Consider the following 22,103-nt stretch of genomic DNA (forward strand, 5'->3'; position numbering starts at 1 on the left):
TACCCTGAATAGCAGGTTATTCACCATTTGCCATTCCTTCAGTTTGCTTAATATGTTATTTTATCTACATAGCATACAAACAGCATATAATTAAATATTACAAAATAGGCTGTCAACAAAAATGGAAAGGTAGTAATTCAACAGTATTCCCCCACCCTGACCCAAGGTATGTACACAGTCATTTGTAGTTCACATTGCTACTTTAATGGGCCACTTTTCCTTTTCATCAAACACCCGTTCAGGACATGAATCCTTTGATTCTGGTTGCTCTTTTTGGAAGTGACCACCTCTCTCAAGCAGCAGTTAAAAATAATACTTAAAAAAGGGTGAATGCACATGTAACTCAAAAGGCACTCGGAAGTTCGCATGTTCCTGAGCAGAGTCAGGATTTATCCGCCCAATACAAATAGAGGTTAATGCGGCTGAAAATGCTTAAAGACCTTGTACACGTGGCTCCAACTGGCTACTAGCTAAAACCTGCAGGCAAGCTGACGTACAGCATTGTGTGCTTCCACGCACATAAGACACATGACGGAGAATTATGAAGGCATTACTCAAGTGCTTTGGTCCTGACACAAGGTTTTACCGCTAACATGCAGAGAGCTAGTTCTCTCAAATAGAGGGAACAGCCCAGACCTTGAGAAGCCTCCTGTGCCTTTCAAAACTGCATAGGAACTCAGAATTTAATGCAGGTAGCTCTTCATAGTGGACAGAACACAACAATCTAAATACAGGCAGGTGGTCTATGTTGGGGTCAGGACTTGGCAATCCAAGCAGAAACATCTCTACTCATCTGTGGTATCAGAGAATGCACTTGCCTTTAATGGCCAAAGACCATTATCCCACATTGTGGCGGTTACTTGTACAGTGACTGCCGTCTTTATGAAACTGCTGAGCCACCAAATTCCTCTCTGCTTCGGTGTATTCCACAAAACCAATTTTAAAAAAAATCTCAACATATCCAATGTTTAAAAATATACATCTTGAAAATGAAACAGGCTATATTACATAAAGGTTTCAACTCATCGGGAAATCTACCCCAGCCCCAAATGCTGAATGAGTAATAAAATAAAAACAAACCCCACGAATGAAACCAGTCAGCTGCACTCCGGTGTCCAACCACTGAAGAACAGCGGGATTTTGTCAAGGCAATAAAAGGCCCTAAATATTCAAGAGTTCAGTCAGAAAAACAAAACCAGGTTACATTTATGTTAAAAGTCATCATTGATTGTACAGATGTGCTTTTCACATTTGGATCAGCTAAATTTAAATTCTCTTTGTAACTGGCAGGAGAAATAACAGGTCTCTCTCTTGGCAGCTCCTTGAAGATGCACAGAATGCCTCAGTTGAGGCACAGCTAATCTGAACCCTTTCTGATATGCATAGGAGTGTTCAAATGAAGGTGGAAGTTGCATTTGTATCTGCTACATTGTGTAAGGCCTTTTTATCCCTTTCCCGCACTGTGCGTCAAGTGCACTTGGATTAAAGCTGTCATGAAAGAAAGTTTCAAAGGTGACCCTCAGGTTTCTTGGTTCTCTGGCTGCCCTTCATTTTCCTTTCTCTTCTCTGGAGACGTATACAGAAAGTTGCAACAGATAAACAGAGGGAAAGTCAGCAGCCGGCTGTCCAGATTCATCACTACTTGTTCCTGGAAATTCAACAGACAGTCATCTTTTATGGATGAGAAGCCATCGATCTAAAAGCAACATATTTTGGCCAACACTGTGCAGTTGCACAGAAGCTACTTAGCCAACATTCATCAGAATTTTAATATCCAACTTCTAGTATTTGTGGCAGGTGAATTTTTTAAAATATCAGCTGCTGCTCCTTTGAATGCCATCTACCTTGCATTGCAAACATACTTTTCACGTGGTCACAGAAACATCTCTTTAGCTCAACCTCAATATCAGTGGGTACTATGGAGGTTACAGGAGTTAACAAACCCCTCAAAATACGCAAATACTATGCCACAGTAATAATTTTGTGATAGTGATTGCTGGACTTCAATCCCTTGCCTTGCTTTCATTCCTGCTGCTACCTACAAATTAAACCAGATTTTCAAAGGGAAAACAATCATTCTTTTCATTTGATGACATCTAGAGGGAACCAAAGGAAGTTCATACCTGATCTTTTTCGAGGGTTAATATCTGATATCCCACAGTTCTACTGCCAATAAGCTTTCCACTGCTATCAAAAGAAGCCAGACGCAACCTAAAGACAGATAAGAAGTTAAATTTCACAGGGTTTTCCTCCCCTTGGGGCAAAGAGATGGAAAACAAATCAGAAAAGAGGGAACATCTACGACAGTCCTCATTTCTCTTGCCAGAACCTGTACAGGCTCTTTCTGCAGTTTGGAAGATGAGAAGGAAAAATGAAGCGTAACAGAATCTGTCAAGCTGCTAGCAAATCCCTGCTTCCCCTTCAACAGGACTTGAGGGGATATCATGGCGGTTATTAGTGCTTGTGGGACGTTTACAGCAGTTTGGGGAGGAGGGCAAGAGAAATCTTCCTTGCACTTTCTCCAGTCTAAGGTTCTTCAGTCTGACAAGCAGTTAACAGGATTCAGCCTTTGCTTCCACAACACTCATTATGGTCAATCCTGGCTCAGGGAGAAGAGGAAAAGAGATTCTGAGAAACATCGCTACACAACCCACTACTGCCAGAATATTCTTCAGTGGCACAAGGGAAGCATGACCTACTCAGCCCACAGTGCATGGGGGGGGGGACAACAAACTGATGCTATTTGAAGACAGACTCTCCTGCCCTCCAAAACCTTCTAATAAGGTTCCTTTAACAGGAGACCCCTATGATTACAAAGACAGAAGCACCAGATGGCACAAGTCCTTCACAATGAGGCAACATAGCACAGTATGACCAAGGAAAAGAGCATGTGTGTTGGAGAAGGTATATACGCAGATGCACCAACCTGAAAGCAATGTTCCTCCTGGGCTGCAGACTGACAGAGCCACTGCAAGGCTGGTTCAGGGTGTTGCGCTTGAAGATGATGTAGCGGTTGGTGTATGTGACCAGCAGATCAAAGCCAAAGTTGAAGCCTGTCCACCGCCAGCAGTACTTGAGCATACAAAGAAGTTTGTTACTTCAACACTCCAAATGAACACCTTTATTCTGAATGGCCACTGACCTATTTTGACTCTTCAAGTATCAATGTCAGCACAGGAAATCTACAATTTCCTGAAAACTTCAATTTAATTTTATTGCTTAAAAAATAAGTCTCCTGATTATCATCAACATGATAATTCAGGCAGGTCCAGCTCCATCAGGGCCAGCCTGGAAGAGCCCTCCCTCCAATCCATCTGCCTTGGTCCAGGCCTCAGAGGGAGAGAAGAACCACTGGACCTCATCCCCTTTCCCTCCATCATTCCCTTCTCCTTTTGTTTCGTGTCTTTTAGATTGTAAGCCTGAGGGCAGGGAACTGTCTGATTAAAATATTAATTGTAAGCCGCCTTGAGAGCCATTAGGGCTGAAGGGCGGGATATCAATACCTAAATAAATAAATAAATAAATACCTAAATAAATAAAATAAATAAAAAGCAGCAGTACCACCACAATATATACTGTATTTGAGACAGCTGAGAAAGAATGTTTGCAGTACACTGATCCATGTATGAAAAAATGCAACTTGTGTTAAAGTTCATTTTTAAGCCAACAGCTCATGCAAACAGCTAATGAATTACATATGTTAAAAGTATATGGAAAAATATCAGTGCTTACGTCACCATCCTTCGCAAGTTTTCTGCCGCACCGCATACTGTTTCCTTCAAGCTCCTCCTTACTAATTTCTTGAGGCCTTGAACATACAAAAGAGCCTTCTATAAAATGGTGTTTTGCCCAAAGGGCAAGAAAAGCAGCCTGTCAGACTGGATGCACAGACAACTGAGAAACTGCAAGTAGGATGGTGACATTCCGACCACCATCTTGAGGGGGAGAGAGGCCTGGCCTGGAAGACAAAGAGCCCTCCTCCAACCACCATCTTGAGGGGGAGAGAGGCCTGGCCTGAAGACAAAGAGCCCTCCTCCAACCACCATCTTGAGGGGAAGAGAGGCCTGGCCTGGAAGACAAAGAGCCCTCCTCCAACCACCATCTTGAGGGGGAGAGAGGCCTTGCAATTTTTTGTATTGTTTTGCAATTTTACTGTACACCGCTATGATCATTGCGGAATAGCGGTCTATAAATAAAAAATATTATTATTATTATTATTTCAATAGTTATACCTTCTGCTTGCTGGTTACACCAAAGCTCCTGACTTAGCCTCCTTTCTGGAGTCTGCTTGTTAAACATGCTGCTTATTCAGGAATCAGAAGGACATTACTAAGCACAAGCTGGTTAATCAAAACACCTTCTAGATCCCTGCCTACAACTATTGCAAAACGGTTGCCTTTGTAAAAGGTTGCTGAATTTAAAAGGACTTATCTAGCCATATCTACTTTCTCTTTTACTGCAAGATATGCATTCCAAGATGGCTGTACCAACAATGGGTGCCCACAAGAAAATTATAGGGAAAGGGGTAGATTATACATACCCGATATCATTGTCTTGCTCTGCTCTAAGCATGGCAAACCACTGCTGTTTGTAAACAGAAGACAGCCATTCTAAAATGTAAAGAGGCCAAAGGGAATCTTTTAAGGATGGGGGACAACAGTCTAAGCAGCACGTAAAACGTTTTAACTTCAAGCATATACACATTACTCATTAGTAACTAATTCACAACCTGTCCAAACCTAATGCTGCCACCCTTTTCAGTCTTAAACCACTTAGCTGTGTCAAGGTGAAAGACCACTGTTTGAAAGACCTCAGTGAAAGAAAACAGACACACTAACACATGCTCCAGTCATAGAAAACTCTCTCTCTTAAATGGAGAGATAGAGAGAAGGTGGTTTTTGCACTTGGAGACAAGGGTATGTGGTGAGTGAGTGTAGTGCTGTGTTAGAGATGTTAACACTAAACAATTATTCTGAGAAACAAAAGAAATCTAAATGAAAGGATGAGAACAAGGTGAACTGACAAGTGCTCAGATTAAGTCTAAGAGCTAAGGAAGAAGATAATTACCCTATTTAGGATTTCAGGATGATTCTAACAATGATAAAAAGGATAGGCAAATCCAAGATTTACAGATACTATTTCATGATAAGATAAACAGAACCTATCTAGAAGCTGCAATCTGGTTACTTTCATGATTGCCTGCACTTTTGGGGTGAACTAAATTCCCAAAGCTAGTGAGTAAAAGTGTACCATTGTACTAAATGAGAAGAGTATCCAGGTTGCAGACTATTAAACTGGTCTTGAATGGGTGGGATAGCTCCCTCAGTTAGAGATTCAGTTTGGATTTCATGTAGTCAAACTGCAGCCAGGGGATCGGGGGGAAGGTGAGGTGTGTCCATTCTTACCTGTGGGTATCAGGTTATCTCTCTCAACAATTCTTGCTGATGCCAAATCGCTGATTATGTACTGTAGCCTCAGATGTCTGAAGACGGTCAAAAAGGCACTACCTTGTTCAGATTCCAAGAATGAAATCCCATCATCAAAATCTGCAATATCACCATGAACCATGATGAGTGCAAACACATTTTGCTAATAGATATATTAGACACATTACATAGATCATTTTGATTGCTCAGTAAGATCTGGATGTCTATAGACAAAATCTGTTTGATTTAAGAAGAAGAAAACCAACCTGCATCTAGTATATTTTTAACATAATTAGGTCCTCCTCAAAGATTATTTAGTCAGAAGCAGAAACAAAATTATATGGTATGAACACTTCTTAATATATGTGGAAGTGCCTATTAATGAAGCATGCAAAGAACATTCTGTGAAGTACACAGAGAACATTAGATTTTCAGAAAGCAAAGTAACTCAGAATACCTTTCCGGCGTTTGGAAAACCAGGCATCTGCTTCACTTAGGAGTTGTTTTAGTGATCCATTCCAAGAAGGCACCAGCTGAAGGAACATCCACTAGTTTAAAACAAGACCACTGTAAGCTTAACTTATTCACTGGAGAAACCGAGTCCTACTGCAAACACATACATTCAGTTTTTACCAGAAATTACAATACTGAAGAGGTTTTTTGTCTCTACAGTCAGACCTTCTTATACATGGATTTTTTATACACAGATTCAAGCATACATGGTTTGAAAATGTTCAAAAAAAAAAGAGAGTAAAATTTCAAATATCAAACCTTGATTTTCCATTTTTAGAAGGGACACCATTTTGCTGTCATTATATTTAATGGGACTTGAGCATACACGGATTTTGTTATACACGGGGGATCTTGAAACCAAACCCCAGCGTATAACAAGGGTCCACTGTATTGACAAACGTTTGAGGAGACTGTCATCACAGCAATTGACAGCTAATTTGGATTTGATATCCACCAATCCCTGGAGAAACCAGTTTGGGGCCTTTGGGTTAATACCTTCTTGAGTGCAGTGTAGATGTCCATCTCCACTTGCATGACAAACAAGTTAGAAGAACTGATCAGCTGCTTCATGAGGCTTATGCTGGAACAAAACAAAATGGCATGAGAGCTGATTCATATGAAGTTGGAGTCTGTTATAGTAAACATTATTCTCTTAGGGCTTGATCTAGATTGACTCATGTTTAATGCAGCCTCTTGGGAATTAATTTGGCAGGTTAGTCATGACTAACTATTTTATTTTATTTAAACAAAATTAAAATATGACAAGAGACAACAGTCATCTAAAGAGAGAGAGGAAATACAATGTCCTGAATACAATAGACAAGCTAACATTCTTGTGGCTGTTTTCAAAATCACATAAAACGGCAGTCTCCAAAAAGATAAATTATCCTTCCCCAAACTGAGATGGGTGCCTAGAGGGGGATGTGTCTGTCTACTTTTCTTTTTCCAAGTTGTGTAAGTGAATACTCACAATGAACTTAAGCTCCAATGATGACCAAAGATCTGCTCTAAAGAATTTAGAGTTACTCCAAGAGAAGTGAAATTTCAGTACCTGAGTTCTTTGAGGAGTTCTACGCTTTGGTGTGTCATCAGGTTGTTCAAAAGCCATTCCAGACACCTAGATTTAAAATAAATTAAACTTTCCATAGGACACAAAATAACACTTTAAGGATATAATCATTGAGCAATTTCAACCTCTGGCATAAGAGGTCCAAGCCACCTTAAGGGGTGCTCTTCTATTTCTAATTACCAAATGTCATCCCAAAACCCACTCAGGCTACTCCAGTACCCGCTATCCCATCATGGCATCCCACATTATAATCATTAGACGATTCTCTGTGTCTCTCATGCCATCCTTCCACCATTCCCACCACAGGCAAGAATCCCAACTCAGAGATCTTTTAAAGAGCTTTCAGTTCTCCAGCTTTACTGCCCTAAAATCAAAGCTTTTCCTTCTACAGTCACATGGATATCCTGCACGCAATAGTTTTAAAAGTGATACAGACATGGAGGAATATTATGCCTATTAAAGAATCACATCAAATGCTCCTCAAGCGATTTTAGAAATGCCTTCTCTTTACATATAGCTTGCTGCTATGCGAATGCTACATATGGAGACTTACTTTTTCTTCAAAGAATCTAATCCATATGTTCCTGCAGAATTGTAGTAACTGCACACAGTTTTTGCATTAATGGTTTCCTTCATAGTCTCACCACACTGCTGTATTAAGCCATCCTGTAAAAATGCGCAGGGATGCAGAATGAATGGGAAATGCCAAAACTAAATGCTACATGCAAATTGCTTTCCAAAAGCTGGCTGCAAGAACCTGAACCATTTGTTGCTTAAGGATAGTGTCTGCTTGCCTGGAAGTGATTATAGATGCCTCCAGTCTGCAGATGACATCTGGCACAGTTATATACATTGTTTCTACTAGAGAGTAGGTAAGATATGAAGGGGGGCAGATATAAGATATAAGAGGTTACAAGGATGGTCTGCCTGGCAGCAATCAAAGCACCAAGAAGAGACTTTTTAAAGCTATCCCAAGATTCCACAGCACTCAGCTGTGACAGTTCAAGTGGTGTCGAAGTGGACTATTTCTGCAGTGTGGATGCAGCCGTAGTTGTCCTCATGTACCTCAAGTGTCTGGGAGTTTCTATCCACAAAGCATGTGCTTGAACACAGACAGGACTGGAGAAGATGTGGAATGTCATGTGGCATGTATAAAAAGCTCAACATTACAACATGAAACAGGACTGAACCTTTTAAGGCGGCCCTGTGGTTTACAACTTTCATGGGCTTGTGCAGAAGAAGAGCTGCTGCATCCACTTACCAACTGGAGCATGCTGGCTGCAGCCAGAAGAGCAATGACTCGGCTTGGATTGATTAAAACATCATCCCGATAAAGTGACCCAAAGGCGATCTGTAAAGCTAAAAAGGAAGCCCATCATGGCAATCAAAACCAATGTTCATACAGAGGCCGCATGCTTTCACAGAACAAGAGTAATCCTCGCTTACCTTCAATGTCAATATTCTGATCAGGGATTTCCAGTTCGATTGCATCCATTCCCGATTCCCTCCATGAACCACTGAACATACTTGAGAAGTAGCCAGACTGCGGAAAGAAAGACGGCATTTCATTCAAGGTTTTAAAAAAATGTACAAAAGCAATTACACTGTACAACATTTGCTAACAAAGTACAAAACAACCCTGCCATATTTTTATGTTGTGAAGCACTATGGTAAGAAATCTATGACCATAACGCTGCTGATAAGGATGGATTTTGCTCAGGAATTGCTTACTTATCCGCGGATATGAAAACATTTAGCTTGCCAATACAAAAGGCCCACTGCATTCAGAGCAAAACCCTGAGCTCAGAGTTCTCTAATTCTGTCTGTTTGCCTTTTGCACCAGGCTCTGGTTGGTAGAGACCAGGCTTCTACCAAGAAACCAAGCCAGATATTGCAGTCCTGAAGTCTCTGAAGATGCCATCCACAGATGCTGGTGAAACGTTAGGAAGAAACTCTGCTAGAACATGGGCACAGAGCGCAAAAAACCCACAACAAAACCATGAAAGCCTCCGACTTCACAGTCCTGAGGTCTGCCCTGCTGGGAAAGTGTGTGTGTCTGTGGGAGAGAGAAAAGCTGCGCTCCTACCTGGCACAGGTATATCTTGTGCAAGTTCCACTCTTCTCCCAGGGCACAAATCTTGACGTCGCTGTTTTCTCCGTTCAGAAACAGAGTCTGATAGATATACTTGGAAGTGCTTTTGAGTTTTTTCCTGTGGGAAGAAAAAGAAATGAGAGCTCAACAAAACTGAAAGGTCTGTGCTCTTCTCCCGCTCTTGGAGACGGCCCAGCACTGGGGAAGACTGGCTCATAGGGAATCATTGGGGAAGACTGGCCCATAGGGAATCATTGGGGAAGACTGGCCCATAGGGAATCAATGGGGAAGACTGGCCCATAGGGAATCATTGGGGAAGACTGGCCCATAGGGAATCATTGGGGAAGACTGGCCCATAGGGAATCATTGGGGAAGACTGGCCCATAGGGAATCATTGGGGACTGCTTTCTCCTAGGGAATCATTGGGGAGACTGGCTCATGGGAATTTCATGGGGAAGACTTTCGTCATATGGAATACTGGGGAATGCTTTCTCCTAGGGCCTCATTGGGGGCCGACTGGCCCCTAGGAATCATTGGGGATGCTTTCTATCGGGAATCCTTGGGAAGACTGGCTCATAGGGAATCATTGGGGACTGCTTCTCATAGGGAATCATGGGGCGCCTGGCATCGGGCCTCATTGGGACCTGCTTTCTCACGGGACTCATTGCGGGCAGGATGGCCCCTCGGTGCATCCTTGGGGCATGCTTTCTCCTCGGACTTTTCATTGGGGCACCGACGTCCCATAGGGCATCATTGGGGACTGCTTTCTCATCGGGCCTCCTTGGGGCCGCCTGGCTCATGGGCCTCCTGGTGGCCTGCTTTCTCCTCGGGCCTCCTTTGGGGACGCCTGGCCCTCGGGGCATCCTTGGGGCATGCTTTCTCATCGGTCCTCCTTGGGGGACGCTGGCTCCTCGGGGCATCCTTGGGGCCGCCGGCTCCTCGGGCTCCTTGGGCCTGCTTTCTCCTCGGGCTCCTTGGGGCCGCCTGCCCCTCGGCCCTCTTGGGGACTGCTTTCTCCTCGGGGGGGGGGGGGGGGGGGACATCTTGGGGCCGCCTGGCTCCTCTGGCCAGTCCTTGGGGCCTGCTTTCTATCGGGCCTCCTGGGGCTCCTGGCCCTCTGGACTCATTGGGGCCTGCTTTTCATGGGCCTCCTTGGGGCCGCTGGCCTCTGGCCTCACAGGGGGCCTGCTTTTACATCGCCTCTTGGGGCCGCCCGCGTTCCCTCTCGTCCGGGCCTCCTCCTCTTCGTGGCCCGCGGTTGGGCTTTGGGCCTTTTTCCCCCGGTGGTTTGTTTTTCCCTCTGTTTTTCTTGCCTTGTTTGTCTTTTCCCTTCTGTTGTGCGCCGCCTCTCGGCGCCGGGCGGCCTTCTCCATCCCCCCCCTCAACCACTCTTCCCTTTCTTCTTCGGCTGGCTCCTCAGCCCGCCACACCCCCTTGGGGCCTGCTTTTCTCCCTCGGGCGCCTCCCTTCGGGGCCGCTCACCACCGCCACACAGTCCGAGCCGACCTACCCGAACTGCGGCGCACCCACCCTGCTTTCTCATCGGGCCTCCCCTTGTGGCCGCCACCCCACCACACACGGCCCCCACTCGTGCACTCCCCCATGCGCCGGCAAACTGCTTTCTCTCGCGGCCCTCACCTCTGGTCCAGCCCTGGCTCCTCGGGCCTTCTTGGGCTCTTCTCCTAGCGGCCTCCTTGGGCCGCTGGCCCTCGGGCACACACCCTCCTTCCGGGATCGCTTCTCCTAGGGCCAAACCATCTGGGGATCACGCACTGGCCCCCGGGCTCCTCTGTCGGCCCTGCTTTCTCCTGGGCCTCTTGGGGACGCCTGGGTCCTCGGGCCTCCTTGGGGCGGATTTCTCCTCGGGCCTCCTTGGGCCCCGCCGCTGGCCCCTCGCGCAGCCTCCTTGGGCGCCGCCTTTCTCCTCGGGCCTCTCTTGGGGCCACCATCGCACCGCGCCCTATCGGCCACTGGGGCCAACACGACTCTCCTCGGCCACACCCATCCCGCCGGACCACCGCACCCCCTGGCCCCCCCCCCACTACCCGCCGGCCACCCCCACCCCCCTAGCCGGCCCCCCCCCCCCCCCCCACGCCCCCGTAGTACCCCACAACCCAGAGCAACACAAGCGACACGAGAGGACCCACCGGGCAAATACCACAGAGAGCCACCAAAAAATTTCCATAAGGGAACTACCTTGGGGCCGCCAACGTACACAACATAACAGTTGCGGCAACTCCCCCTCCTCTTTCGTTGCCCCCACGAGGTGAGGCTTGGGTTTTCCAGCCTTGTTTGTTTTAAACTCGTTTTTACTTGCCTTGTTTGTCCTTTTCCTTCGTTGTGCGACACGCCCCTGCTCGCAGCGGAGGGCGGACCCCCTCCCCACACTCAACTCAACCTTTTCTTCTTCTTGAACACACGCCCTGGCTCCTCGGGCCCCATCACTTGGGGCCCCTGCTTTCTCCTCGGACCTCATTGCGCACGCGCCGACCTCGGCCCCTCGGGCACCATATCCCTCTCACGAGCGATCGCACCATCCATACCACCCCACACAACTCCGCCCCGGCCATCCCGTCAGACCCTCGCCCGCCCACCACGCAACACACGACCTCCACACAACCACGTCCAGCAGCACACCCGACCCTTAAGCAAGGCCGCCCAAAAGTTTCTCAAGAACGGCAGACACCAATCTAACCCCCTTGGGGCCGCCAACGGCTCATCCCGGACAAATAGCACCCAACAACGCCACCTCAAGGCAGCAACCAACACACCCAACCACACCCACCCCCACACACCCACTCCGGCCTCCTTGGCGCGCCGCCTGGCCACCACATACCTCGGGCCACCCCCACCCAGGCACACCCAACAACGCACAAGCGCCGACCCCACACAGCCACTTTTCTCTCACCAACACACCCACCACCCAAAGCACCGAAACAACCACACCAACCACCACGACCGAACAAAAACCCGCCCACGCAGCCACCACAACACGCCGCCGCCACCCCTCCTTGGCGGCCCGACCTATACTTTACTCCAACCACCCGCCAACAGCCAGACACACACAAACCAGGACACACAGCACCCCAGACACCACCACGCGCACCCACAACCCACCGCAGCCCACGCCCCCCTCCTTGGGGACCCACAACAAGCCCAAACATCCACACAACTCCACACACGAGACACACCACCCAACCCTATCCCTTGGGAGCAAGAACCTGGCCCCTCGGGCTCATTGGGGAATGCTTTCTCATAGGCGACAATCCATTGGGAAGATGGCCCATCGGGAATCCTTGGGGACCACCCCCCTGCTTTCATAATCCGCCCCGCAGCACCCACACACACCCGCGCACACCCCCGACAACACCGGACAGCCAACACTGCCCAGCCACCTAGGGAAACCATTGGGGCCAATGCTTCTCAAGGGACCTCATTGGGGAAGCCTGCTCCTAGGGAATCTTGGGGCAATGCTTTCTCACACTCGGAATCCTTTGGGAAGACTGCCCCTAGGACTCATTGGGGACATGCTTTCTCTATGGGCAATCTTGGGCAGATGGGCCCTCGGGACTCATTGGGGGAATGCTTTACTCCAGAAGGCGCTCCTGGGGCCGACTGGCCCCTAGGGCACTCCTTGAGCAGCCCACCCACGCACCTCGTTTCTCATACGGTGGCGACCCCCCAATGCTCCACCAAAACCGGCGGCGCAGCCCCACCACCAGCAACCGAGACCAAAGCGAACAGGCGCACAGACTCCAAATCCTGTGGAAGCCAACGCAGAACCAATACATACAACAGACAGCCACCAATCACAGCCGAGACGACAGAGGGCACGGCACACTGGCGCCAACACCGCCCCCAATCGTGAATCCACTTCGGCGCACAAAAACAAGACAAGCACCCACAACAATCACCCAAGACAGACAAACAGACACCCATGGGACACAACCAAAAACAACTGCGCACCCACCACCACACGCCCGAACATCATTAGATCGACACCAGCACAATGCCCACACAGCAGACCCACATACCCCCCCCACTTGCGAAGACAAGGCACATCAATAGGGCATCATTGGGGCCTGCTTTTCCCCCTAGCGGCACTCCTTGGGCGGCATCGGCCCCTCGGGCATCATGGGCATTCTTTCCATACCCAATAACGCACGCCAAACACTATACAACCAACCCAGCAACGCCACACCCCCCCCGCAAACGACACCAAAAGCCGCACCCAACCCTAGGGCACCTCACAACCCTTAGCGCCCCCCACCCACACCCGAGACCACACACCCACACCCGACCTCCCGCACCGCCACCAACTGAGGCAATCATTGGGGGCCGTGGCTTCACCAACCCTCCGCTGCCTCCTTGGGGCAGCACAGCACCCCACAAACAGACAGAACACAAAATCACAACATACGGGGAAACAACACAGCAACAAGAAGCAAACGAACCAGATCATCATACAATCACCTACACGCGGACCAGCAACCCCACTTGCCGAAGAACCCCCCGCACAACAAAGACAGACAAACAATCCAAAAAGAGAAGACACACACGCGAGCACGCGGAGACAACAACACTGATTCTAAAAACACACACCTAAAGCAGAAAACCCCAAGAACATCCCACAACCAAAACCTAACGATGAGACAAAACCGACAACCACATGACCAGCCACACCTAAAAGGACAAAAACCAACCAAAACCCAACCTTACGACGAAGACAAACAGAACACAACAAAGGAGAACACCAAAACACAAACGAAGACACGCACACACAGCGAAACAAACCACAGCAGACCCCACACAAAACCCAGACCCTAAGCCCCCACGCTACAGCCATATGACAACAAGAGAAAAGAGAAAAAAAAGAAAAAAAAAGTTCACCAGATAGAGGTGCTCCTTCTCCGAAACCGCCTACTACCACCTCAATTGCGGGACTCCTTATCCAACTGGCCCATAGGGAATCATTGGGGAATGCTTTCTCATAGGGATACATCTTGGGGAAGACTGGCTCATGGGAATCATGGGAATGACTTCTCATAGGGAATCATTGGGGAATCTTTCTCATAGGGAATCATTGGGGAAGACTGGCCCATAGGAATCATTGGGGAATGTTTCTCATAGGGAATCATTGGGGAAGACTGGTTCTCATAGGGAATCATTGGGGAATGCTTCTCATAGGGAATCATTGGGAAGACTGGCTCATAGGGAATCATTGGGAATGCTTTCTCATAGGGAATCATTGGGGAAGACTGGCTCATAGGGAATCATTGGGAATGCTTTCTCATAGGGAATCATTGGGGAAGACTGGCCATAGGGAATCATTGGGGAATGCTTTCTCATAGGGAATCATTGGGGAAGACTGGGCCCATATGGGAATTCATTGGGGAATGCTTTCTCATAGGGTGAATCATTGGGAAGACTGGCTCATAGGGAATCATTGGGGAAGACTGGCTCATAGGGATCATTGGGGAATGCTTTTCATAGGGAATCATTGGGGAAGACTGCCTAGGATCATGGGAATGCTTTCTCATAGGGAATCATGTGGGGAAGACTGGCTCATAGGGAATCATTGGGGAATGCTTTCTCATAGGAATCATTGGGGAAGGATGGCTCCATAGGGAATTCATGGGATGCTTTCTCATGGGAATCATTGGGGAAGACTGGCCTCATAGGGACTCATTGGGGAGATGCTTTATCTCATAGGGAATCATTGGGGAAGACTGGCCTATAGGAATCATTTGGGGATGCTTTCTCATAGGGAATCATTGGGGAAGACTGGCCCATAGGGATCATTTTGGAATGCTTTCTCATAGGGAATCATTGGGGAAGACTGGCTCATAGGGAATCATGGGGAATGCTTTCTCATAGGGAATCATTGGGAAGGACTTGCTCAATGGAATCATTGGGGAATGCTTTCTCCTAGGGAATCATTGGGGAAGACTGGCCCATAGGGATCATTGGGAATGCTTCTCATAGGGAATCATTGGGGGGGGGGGCGGAAGAACTGGCCCATAGGGGAATCATTGGGGAATGCTTCATAGGGAATCATTGGGGAAGACTGGCCCATAGGGAATCATTGGGGAAGACTGGCCCATAGGGAATCATTGGGGAAGACTGGCCCATAGGGAATCATTGGGGAAGACTGGCCCATAGGGCATCATTGGGGAAGACTGGCCCATAGGGAATCATTGGGGAATGCTTTCTCATAGGGAATCATTGGGGAAGACTGGCCCATAGGGAATCATTGGGGAATGCTTGCCCATAGGGAATCATTGGGGAAGACTGGCCCATAGGGAATCATTGGGGAATGCTTTCTCATAGGGAATCATTGGGGAAGACTGGCTCATAGGGAATCATTGGGGAAGACTGGCCCATAGGGAATCATTGGGGAATGCTTTCTCATAGGGAGCGCTTAACGGAACTTACGGAAACCTGGCTCCCGGCCCATGATACTTGCCACCTCCGCTGCCCTTTCCTTTGTCTTTTGGCGGTTCCCTCGTCATTCACCTCACAACAAGCCGCCCTGAGAGGGTCAGGAGGAGGGTCGGTATAAGATTGTGCCATTCCTGCCAGTTTCAAGTTCTCTCTTTCCCCCAGCGTTGGTCTTCTCTCATTCGAGTCGCATCACTGTAGTCGACTCTTTTTTGCCTTTACAGATCCCGGGTTGCTGTCATCTATCGCCCTCCTGGTTCTGCTACCCCAAGTCCTATCATGACTTTGAATCTTGGCTACGTGTTTCTATCGGAATACAGTCCCTTCTCTAATCCTAGGTTCCTAGGTGACTTTAATATTCACCTGAAAATCCCACATCCTTCGTCATCTCGCCTTAGATCCCCTGTTTTGCTTCTTTTGGACCTTCATCAGCCTCAGTTCTAAACTCCGCAACCATTCCTCTGTCACGGTCTCGACCTAATTCTTGCTTGCTAAGTGTGTCATTTCCGACTACCTGGCATCTGATTTTTCCATTGTCCTGACCATCCATGTAATTTCTTTTACTCTTACTTATAATCCCACCTCCTCGTCGTACTGTCCAGGCGCCATTTCCGCCTCAGTCTGTTAACCGGACCATCGCAGTCAGACTTGATTCATCTCTCTCTTCTCTTGATCTTGGGGACGCTGCTGATTCAGCAATGTCTTCATTTTAATTCCACTCTTTCTTCAAAACTACTTGACAGCTTGGCTCCGTATCTGGTACATGTGTCTTCCCCCATGACCTAGGCCTCAGCGCCGGGCGCACTCGCACTATCAGGTAACCCTTACTCCGGTCCGGCTCTCGAGCGGACTTGAACGTATTTGGAAAAAGTCTAGGGAACCGCCGATTTCATTCATTTATAAATTCATCCTTTTATCTTTTTCACGCGCTCTGTCTATGGCAGAAACAGAACTATTTTAATCACTGATCGGCGCTAATGAGAGGCGCCCGCCGCCGTTTTGTTTCTTCCTGCTTCAATAAACTAACTCAACCTTCCTCTTCCCCTGTCTTCTCACTTTTTCCCCCACTGATTCGCCAACTACTTCAGCACAAAAGTCCAACTAATTCAAATCTGAAATAGTTCCTCCCGACGTGCCCCCTTATCCACTAACCTCCTGGTACCTTCGACTGATAAACTCCTCTGGTTTCCCCCGTTGTTCCTCGGGAGGAACTCTCTAAGCTTGCGAAAGTCTTCCAACCTACTACATGGTTCTCGTGGATCCTATTCCCTCCCGTCTCCTAGCTCTATAGCCCTTTCTCTTCGGCCTCGCTCCTCTAATAGCTTTAAATCGCTCTCTCTCTTTGGGTTCCTTCCCCTCTCGTCAAACATGCTCTCGCACTCGTTTCCCCTCCCATTTCCTGAAGAAAACCCTCGTTCGACCCCTCTTCGGTTGTCTGCTATCGTCCAATTTCTCTTCTTTCTCTTCTCCGTTTTTTCTAAGGTCCTAGAAACGGGTCGTTTATTCGTCGCTGTAAATTAAGTTTCTTGAAGCCAAGCTCCATCCTAGAACCCCTCCAATCTGGCTTCCGCCACGGCACTCTACAGAGACAGACCCGCACTAAGAATCTCAATGATCTCTTGGCGGGCCAAGGCAAACGGCCTCTACTCTATTCCGCATTCTTCTCGATTTGTCTGCAGCCTTTGACACTGTTTGATCACTGCGCCTGGTCGTTTACTTTCTGACCTTGGGTTTCGCCGACTCGGCGCTCGCGACTGGTTTAAATCTTACTTGTCAAATAGATCTTTTTTGCAGTGGTCACGGGTGATCAAACTTCATCCTCTGTTCCGCTATCTGTTTGGAGTTCCCCAGGGCGCGGTCTTGGTCCCTGCTGGTCCCTCTATACCACGGTCCTCTAGTAACTACATCAGTTCTTTTGTTTCTCCTATCATTTGTATGCAGATTGACACTTCAGAGCTGTAATCTCTCCCCCCTGACTTCGACGGGCTGGAACAGCAATGCTTCTTGTCTGACTGCCAGCTCTCAGTGGATGAGGCTCGGCGCTTAAGCTCAACATGTTCCAGACTGAGCTTCTCGTCTGTCCACCTAAACCCACCCTCCATTAGCTTTTCTGTGTTTTCTGTCGCGACACTTCTATTCAACCGGTTCATAAAGCGCCGCAGTCTTGCTTCATTTTTGACCTCTTCCTGTCATTTATTCCCCAGATCCAAGGCCACCGCAGAGACCTGTAGATTCTTCCTCCACAACATTGCCAAGATCCCGCCATTCCTCGCAATCTCTTACTGCAAGACTCTGCCATGCCCTAGTGGTTTCGATTCGCGACTAGATTATTGTTACCTCCTTCGAACAGGGCTTCCCTCTTTCACACCTCCATCATTTAAATATCGGTCCAGCATTCAACTGCCCGTATTGTCCCATCCACTCGCCGCTTTGACCATGTGTCTCCTCTTTTATCCTCCCTTCATTGGCTCCCTTCCCCTTTCGCATCCGGTACAAGCTTTTTGTTACTGACGTTCAAAGCCCTCCTGGGTTGGCCCCTCCTTACTTATCTGACCTTCTTTCTCCTTACATCCTACTACGCACCTCCGCGCTGGTAGGCAGGGTCTCCGGTCACAATGTAGGACTAAACCACTCCCCCTCCCGAATGCGTCCCTGCTCGCTTGCTGCCCCTATCTCCTGGAACCTTCTTCCCCCACACGCACACTCATCACTTCTCTGGCCAGTTCAAAACTGAATATAAAGACTATAGATTGTTTAAGAAGAAGATTCCCAGAGGTGGAGCCCCTCTCTGAAACGCAGGGAAGCCGTCCTTCTAACCATCCAGTAAGAGCCAAGCCCTTCCGTCCAGTCATCTGCCGTTGTACCAGGGCCGTCGGAGAGTGAGAAAAGAATCTGCTGGAACGTGATCTATTACCACCAAACACGTCCCTTCTCCTTTTGTGTTCGTGGTCTTCTTAAGATTGTGTAAGGCCTGAGGGCAGGGAACCGGTCTGGACTAAAAAATTGGATGTACAGCGCTGTGGTAAACTTACAGCGCTTTAATAAATAAAGGTTAATAATAATATAGAATAATAAATAGTGGGGAAGACTGGCCATAAGGAATCATTGGTGGAATAGGCTTTCTCGAATAGGTGAATCATATGGGGAAGACTGGCCATAAATGGAATCATTGGGGAATGTCGTTTCTCATAGGGAATGCATTGGGGGAAGATCTGGCCCATAAGGAAGTAGTGGGGGAATTGCTTTTCTCATAAGGGAATCATTGGGGAAGACTGCCGCATAGGGAAGTCATTGGGGAAGACTGGCCCATAGGGAATCATTGGGGAATGCTTTCATCATAGGGAATCATTGGGGAAAGACGTGGCCCATAGGTGAAGTCATTGGGGGAAGACTGGCTCATAGGGAATCATTGGGGAAGACTGGCCCAGTAAGGGGAATCGATTGGGGAAGTGCTTTCTAATAGGGAATCATTGGGGAAGACTGGCCATAAGGAATCAAATATTGGGGAATGGCTTTCATAAGGGAATCATTGGGGAATGCTTCTCAATAGGGGAATCATTGGGGAGACTGGCCCATAGGAATCATTGGGGAAGGCTTCTCATAGGAATCATTGGGGAAACTGCCCCATAGGGAAGATGGGGAAGAACTGGCCAGGAATCATTGGGGAGAATGCGTTCTCATAGGGAATCATTGGGGAAGACTGGCTCCATAGGGAATCATTGGGGAATGCTTTTATGGGTTCCTTGGGGAAGATGGCTGCATAGGGAATCATTGGGGAAGACTGGCCGCTAGGGAATCATTGGGGAATGACGGCTTTCATAGGGAAATCATTGGGAGACTTGGCTCATAGGGAATCATTGGGAAGACTGCCATAGATCATTGGGAAGCGGCCATGGGAATCATTGGGAATGGTCCCATAGGGAATCATTGGGGGAAGACTGGCCCAGAGGGAATCATTGGGGAATGCCTTTCTCATAGGGAATCATTGGGGAATACTGGGCCCATAGGATCATGGGGCGCCATAGGAATCATGGGGAAGCGTGCTCATATGGGAATCATTGGGGAGACTGGCCCATAGGAATCATTGGGGAATGCTTTCTCATAGGGAATCATTGGGGAGAACTGGCCCATAGGGAAATCATTGGGGGATGCTTTTCTCATAGGGAATCATTGGGGAAGACTGGCCCATAGGGAATCATTGGGGAAGACTGCCCTAGATCTTGGGGAATGCTTCTCATGGGAATCATGGGGAGAGGCCATGAGGGAATCATGGGGATTGCTTTCCAAGGGAATCGCATTTGGGGAGCTCTCATAGGAATCTTGGGAATGCTTTCATAGGAATCATTGGGGAAGTGCTTTCTCATAGGGAATCATTGGGGAAGACTGGCCATAGGGATCATTGGGGAAGACTGGCCGATAGGGAATCATGGGGGAAGACTGGCATGGAATCATTGGGGATCTTTCTATAGGGAATGCATTGGGGAAGACTGGCCCATAGGGAATCATTGGGGAAGACCTGGCCCATAGGGAATCATTGGGGAATGCTGTTCTCATAGGGAATCATTGTGGAATGCTGACCCAGAGGAATCATTGGGAAGACTGGCCATAGGGAATCATTGGGGAATGCTTTCTCATAGGGAATCATTGGGGAAGACGGCCATAGGGAATCATGGGGGAATGCTTTCTCATAGGGATCATTGGGGAAGACTGGCCCATAGGGAATCATTGGGGAAGACTGGGCTCGTAGGAATCATTGGGAATGCTTTCTCATAGGGAATCATTGGGGAAGACTGGCCGCATAGGGAATCATTGGGGGAATGCTTTCTCATAGGGGAATCATTGGGGAAGATGGCCATAGGGAATCATTGGGGAAGACTGGCCCATAGGGAATCATTGGGAAGATGCGTCTTTCTCATAGGGAATCATTTGGGAAGACTGGCCCATAGGGAATCATTGGGGAATGCTTTCTCATAAGGGAATCATTGGGGAAGACTGGCCCATAGTGAATGCATTGGGGCAAGAACGGGCTCATAGGGAATCATTGGGGAAATGCTTTCTCATAGGGAACATTGGGGGAAGGATGGGCCCATAGGGAATCATTGGGGAATGCTTTCTCATCGAGGTAATCATTGGGGGAAGGGAGATCTGGGACTTCCATAGGGAATCATTGGGGAAGACTGGCCATAGGGAATCATTTGGGGAATCTGTTCTCATAGGGAATCATTGGGGGAAGACTGGTCCCATAGGGAATCATTGGGGGAAACTGGCTCATAGGGACTCATTGGGGAATGCTGTTCTATAGGGAGATCATTGGGGGAAGGAACTTGGCCCTCATAGGGAAATCATTGGGAATGCTTCTCTCATAGGGAATCAGTGGGGAAGACTGGCCCATAGGGAATCATTGGGGAATGCTTTCTCATAGGGAATCATTGGGGAAGGCTTCCATAGGGGAAATCATTGGTTGGAATGCTGGCCCATAGGAATCATTGGGGAAGACTGGCCCATAGGGAAGTATTGGGGAATGCTTTCGCATAGGGAATCATTGGGGAAGACTGGCCCATAGGAATCATGGGGAATGTTTCTCAAGGGGAATCATTGGGGAAGACTGGCCCATAGGATCATTGTGGAAACTGGCTCTAGGGAAGCTTTGGGAATGCTTTCTCATAGGGAATGCATTGGGGAAGACTGGCCCATAGGGAATCAATTGGGGGAATGCTTTCTCATAGGGAATCATGGGAAGACTGGCGCTCATAGGGATCATTGGGAATGCTTTCTCATAGTGAATCATTGGGGAAGACTGGCCATAAGGGAATCATTTGGGGAATGCGTTTCTCATAGGGAAGTCATTGGGGAAGACGTGGCCAATAGGGAATATTGTGGAAGGCTGGCCTATAGGGAATGCCGGAGGAATGCTTCCTCAGGGGGCAATAATCCTGCATGGCCCAGGGATTCCCCACCGCTTTCCCATGGCCAAGTCTTCCTTGACCATCCCCTCTGGGCCAGTGTTTCCCTATCGGCTTCCCTCTGGGCCCGTCTCCTGCTGCAGGGCTCCTCCGAGGGCCAGGGCCGACCTCCGGGGGGTGTTGAGGATCCTGTCCTGGCGCCGCCCGCCCCCTTCCTCGCCGCCGCCGCCCTCGTCCTCGTCCTCCTCGTCGCTCTCGGTCTCGGTGCTGGGCCTGTCCGCCCTCTTCCTCTTGCGGAAGCGACTCCCTCTCAGCGGCGCCCGAGGCGACGAAGGCAGCGAGGAGGAAGACGAAGACGGCGACCCCTGGGCTCCTCTGCCCCAAGCCTCCCGGCCGCTCCAGACCCGGCTGCTCAGGGAGCCCATGGCCGCCTCCTTCTCCTCCTCATCGAGGGAAGGGACCCTTCAACGGCTTCCTTCCAACCGCCGCCGCTGCCGCCGCCATTATTGCCACGGCTGCTGACGATTTACCGCGCGTGCGCACTGCGCAGCCCTCCACAACTCCCAACCGCCGCCATTAGCGCTGCAGAGCTACGGCGCATGCGTGCTCTTCGACGCATACGTGGACCGCCTTTCACCCGAGCTTTAGGACTACATCTC

At 48.7% G+C, this 22,103-nt stretch overlaps 1 protein-coding gene across 2 annotated transcripts; it reads right to left on the minus strand.

Annotated features, from left to right (window-relative positions):
- On the minus strand, positions 1-22,047 carry GMCL1 (germ cell-less 1, spermatogenesis associated). Of its 2 annotated transcripts, none has more exons than XM_042472082.1 (14): positions 21,975-22,047; positions 9,095-9,218; positions 8,455-8,551; positions 8,270-8,367; positions 7,562-7,674; positions 6,991-7,056; positions 6,435-6,519; positions 5,884-5,974; positions 5,406-5,546; positions 4,541-4,610; positions 3,733-3,808; positions 2,927-3,072; positions 2,124-2,211; positions 1-1,648 (listed from the first exon to the last, which is right to left on the minus strand). In XM_042472082.1, exons 1-14 carry the CDS (start codon positions 22,043-22,045, stop codon positions 1,520-1,522), a joined length of 1,395 nt encoding a protein of 464 aa, XP_042328016.1. In that variant the 5' UTR covers positions 22,046-22,047; the 3' UTR covers positions 1-1,519. The 2 variants fall into 2 exon arrangements, with proteins under 2 accessions (XP_042328016.1, XP_042328015.1); XM_042472081.1 differs by having other exon boundaries at positions 21,613-22,036.
- Between the last annotated feature and the right edge of the window lie 56 nt (positions 22,048-22,103).

This window comes from Sceloporus undulatus, chromosome 6 (assembly GCF_019175285.1).
Source record: "Sceloporus undulatus isolate JIND9_A2432 ecotype Alabama chromosome 6, SceUnd_v1.1, whole genome shotgun sequence".
NCBI lineage: Eukaryota > Metazoa > Chordata > Lepidosauria > Squamata > Phrynosomatidae > Sceloporus > Sceloporus undulatus.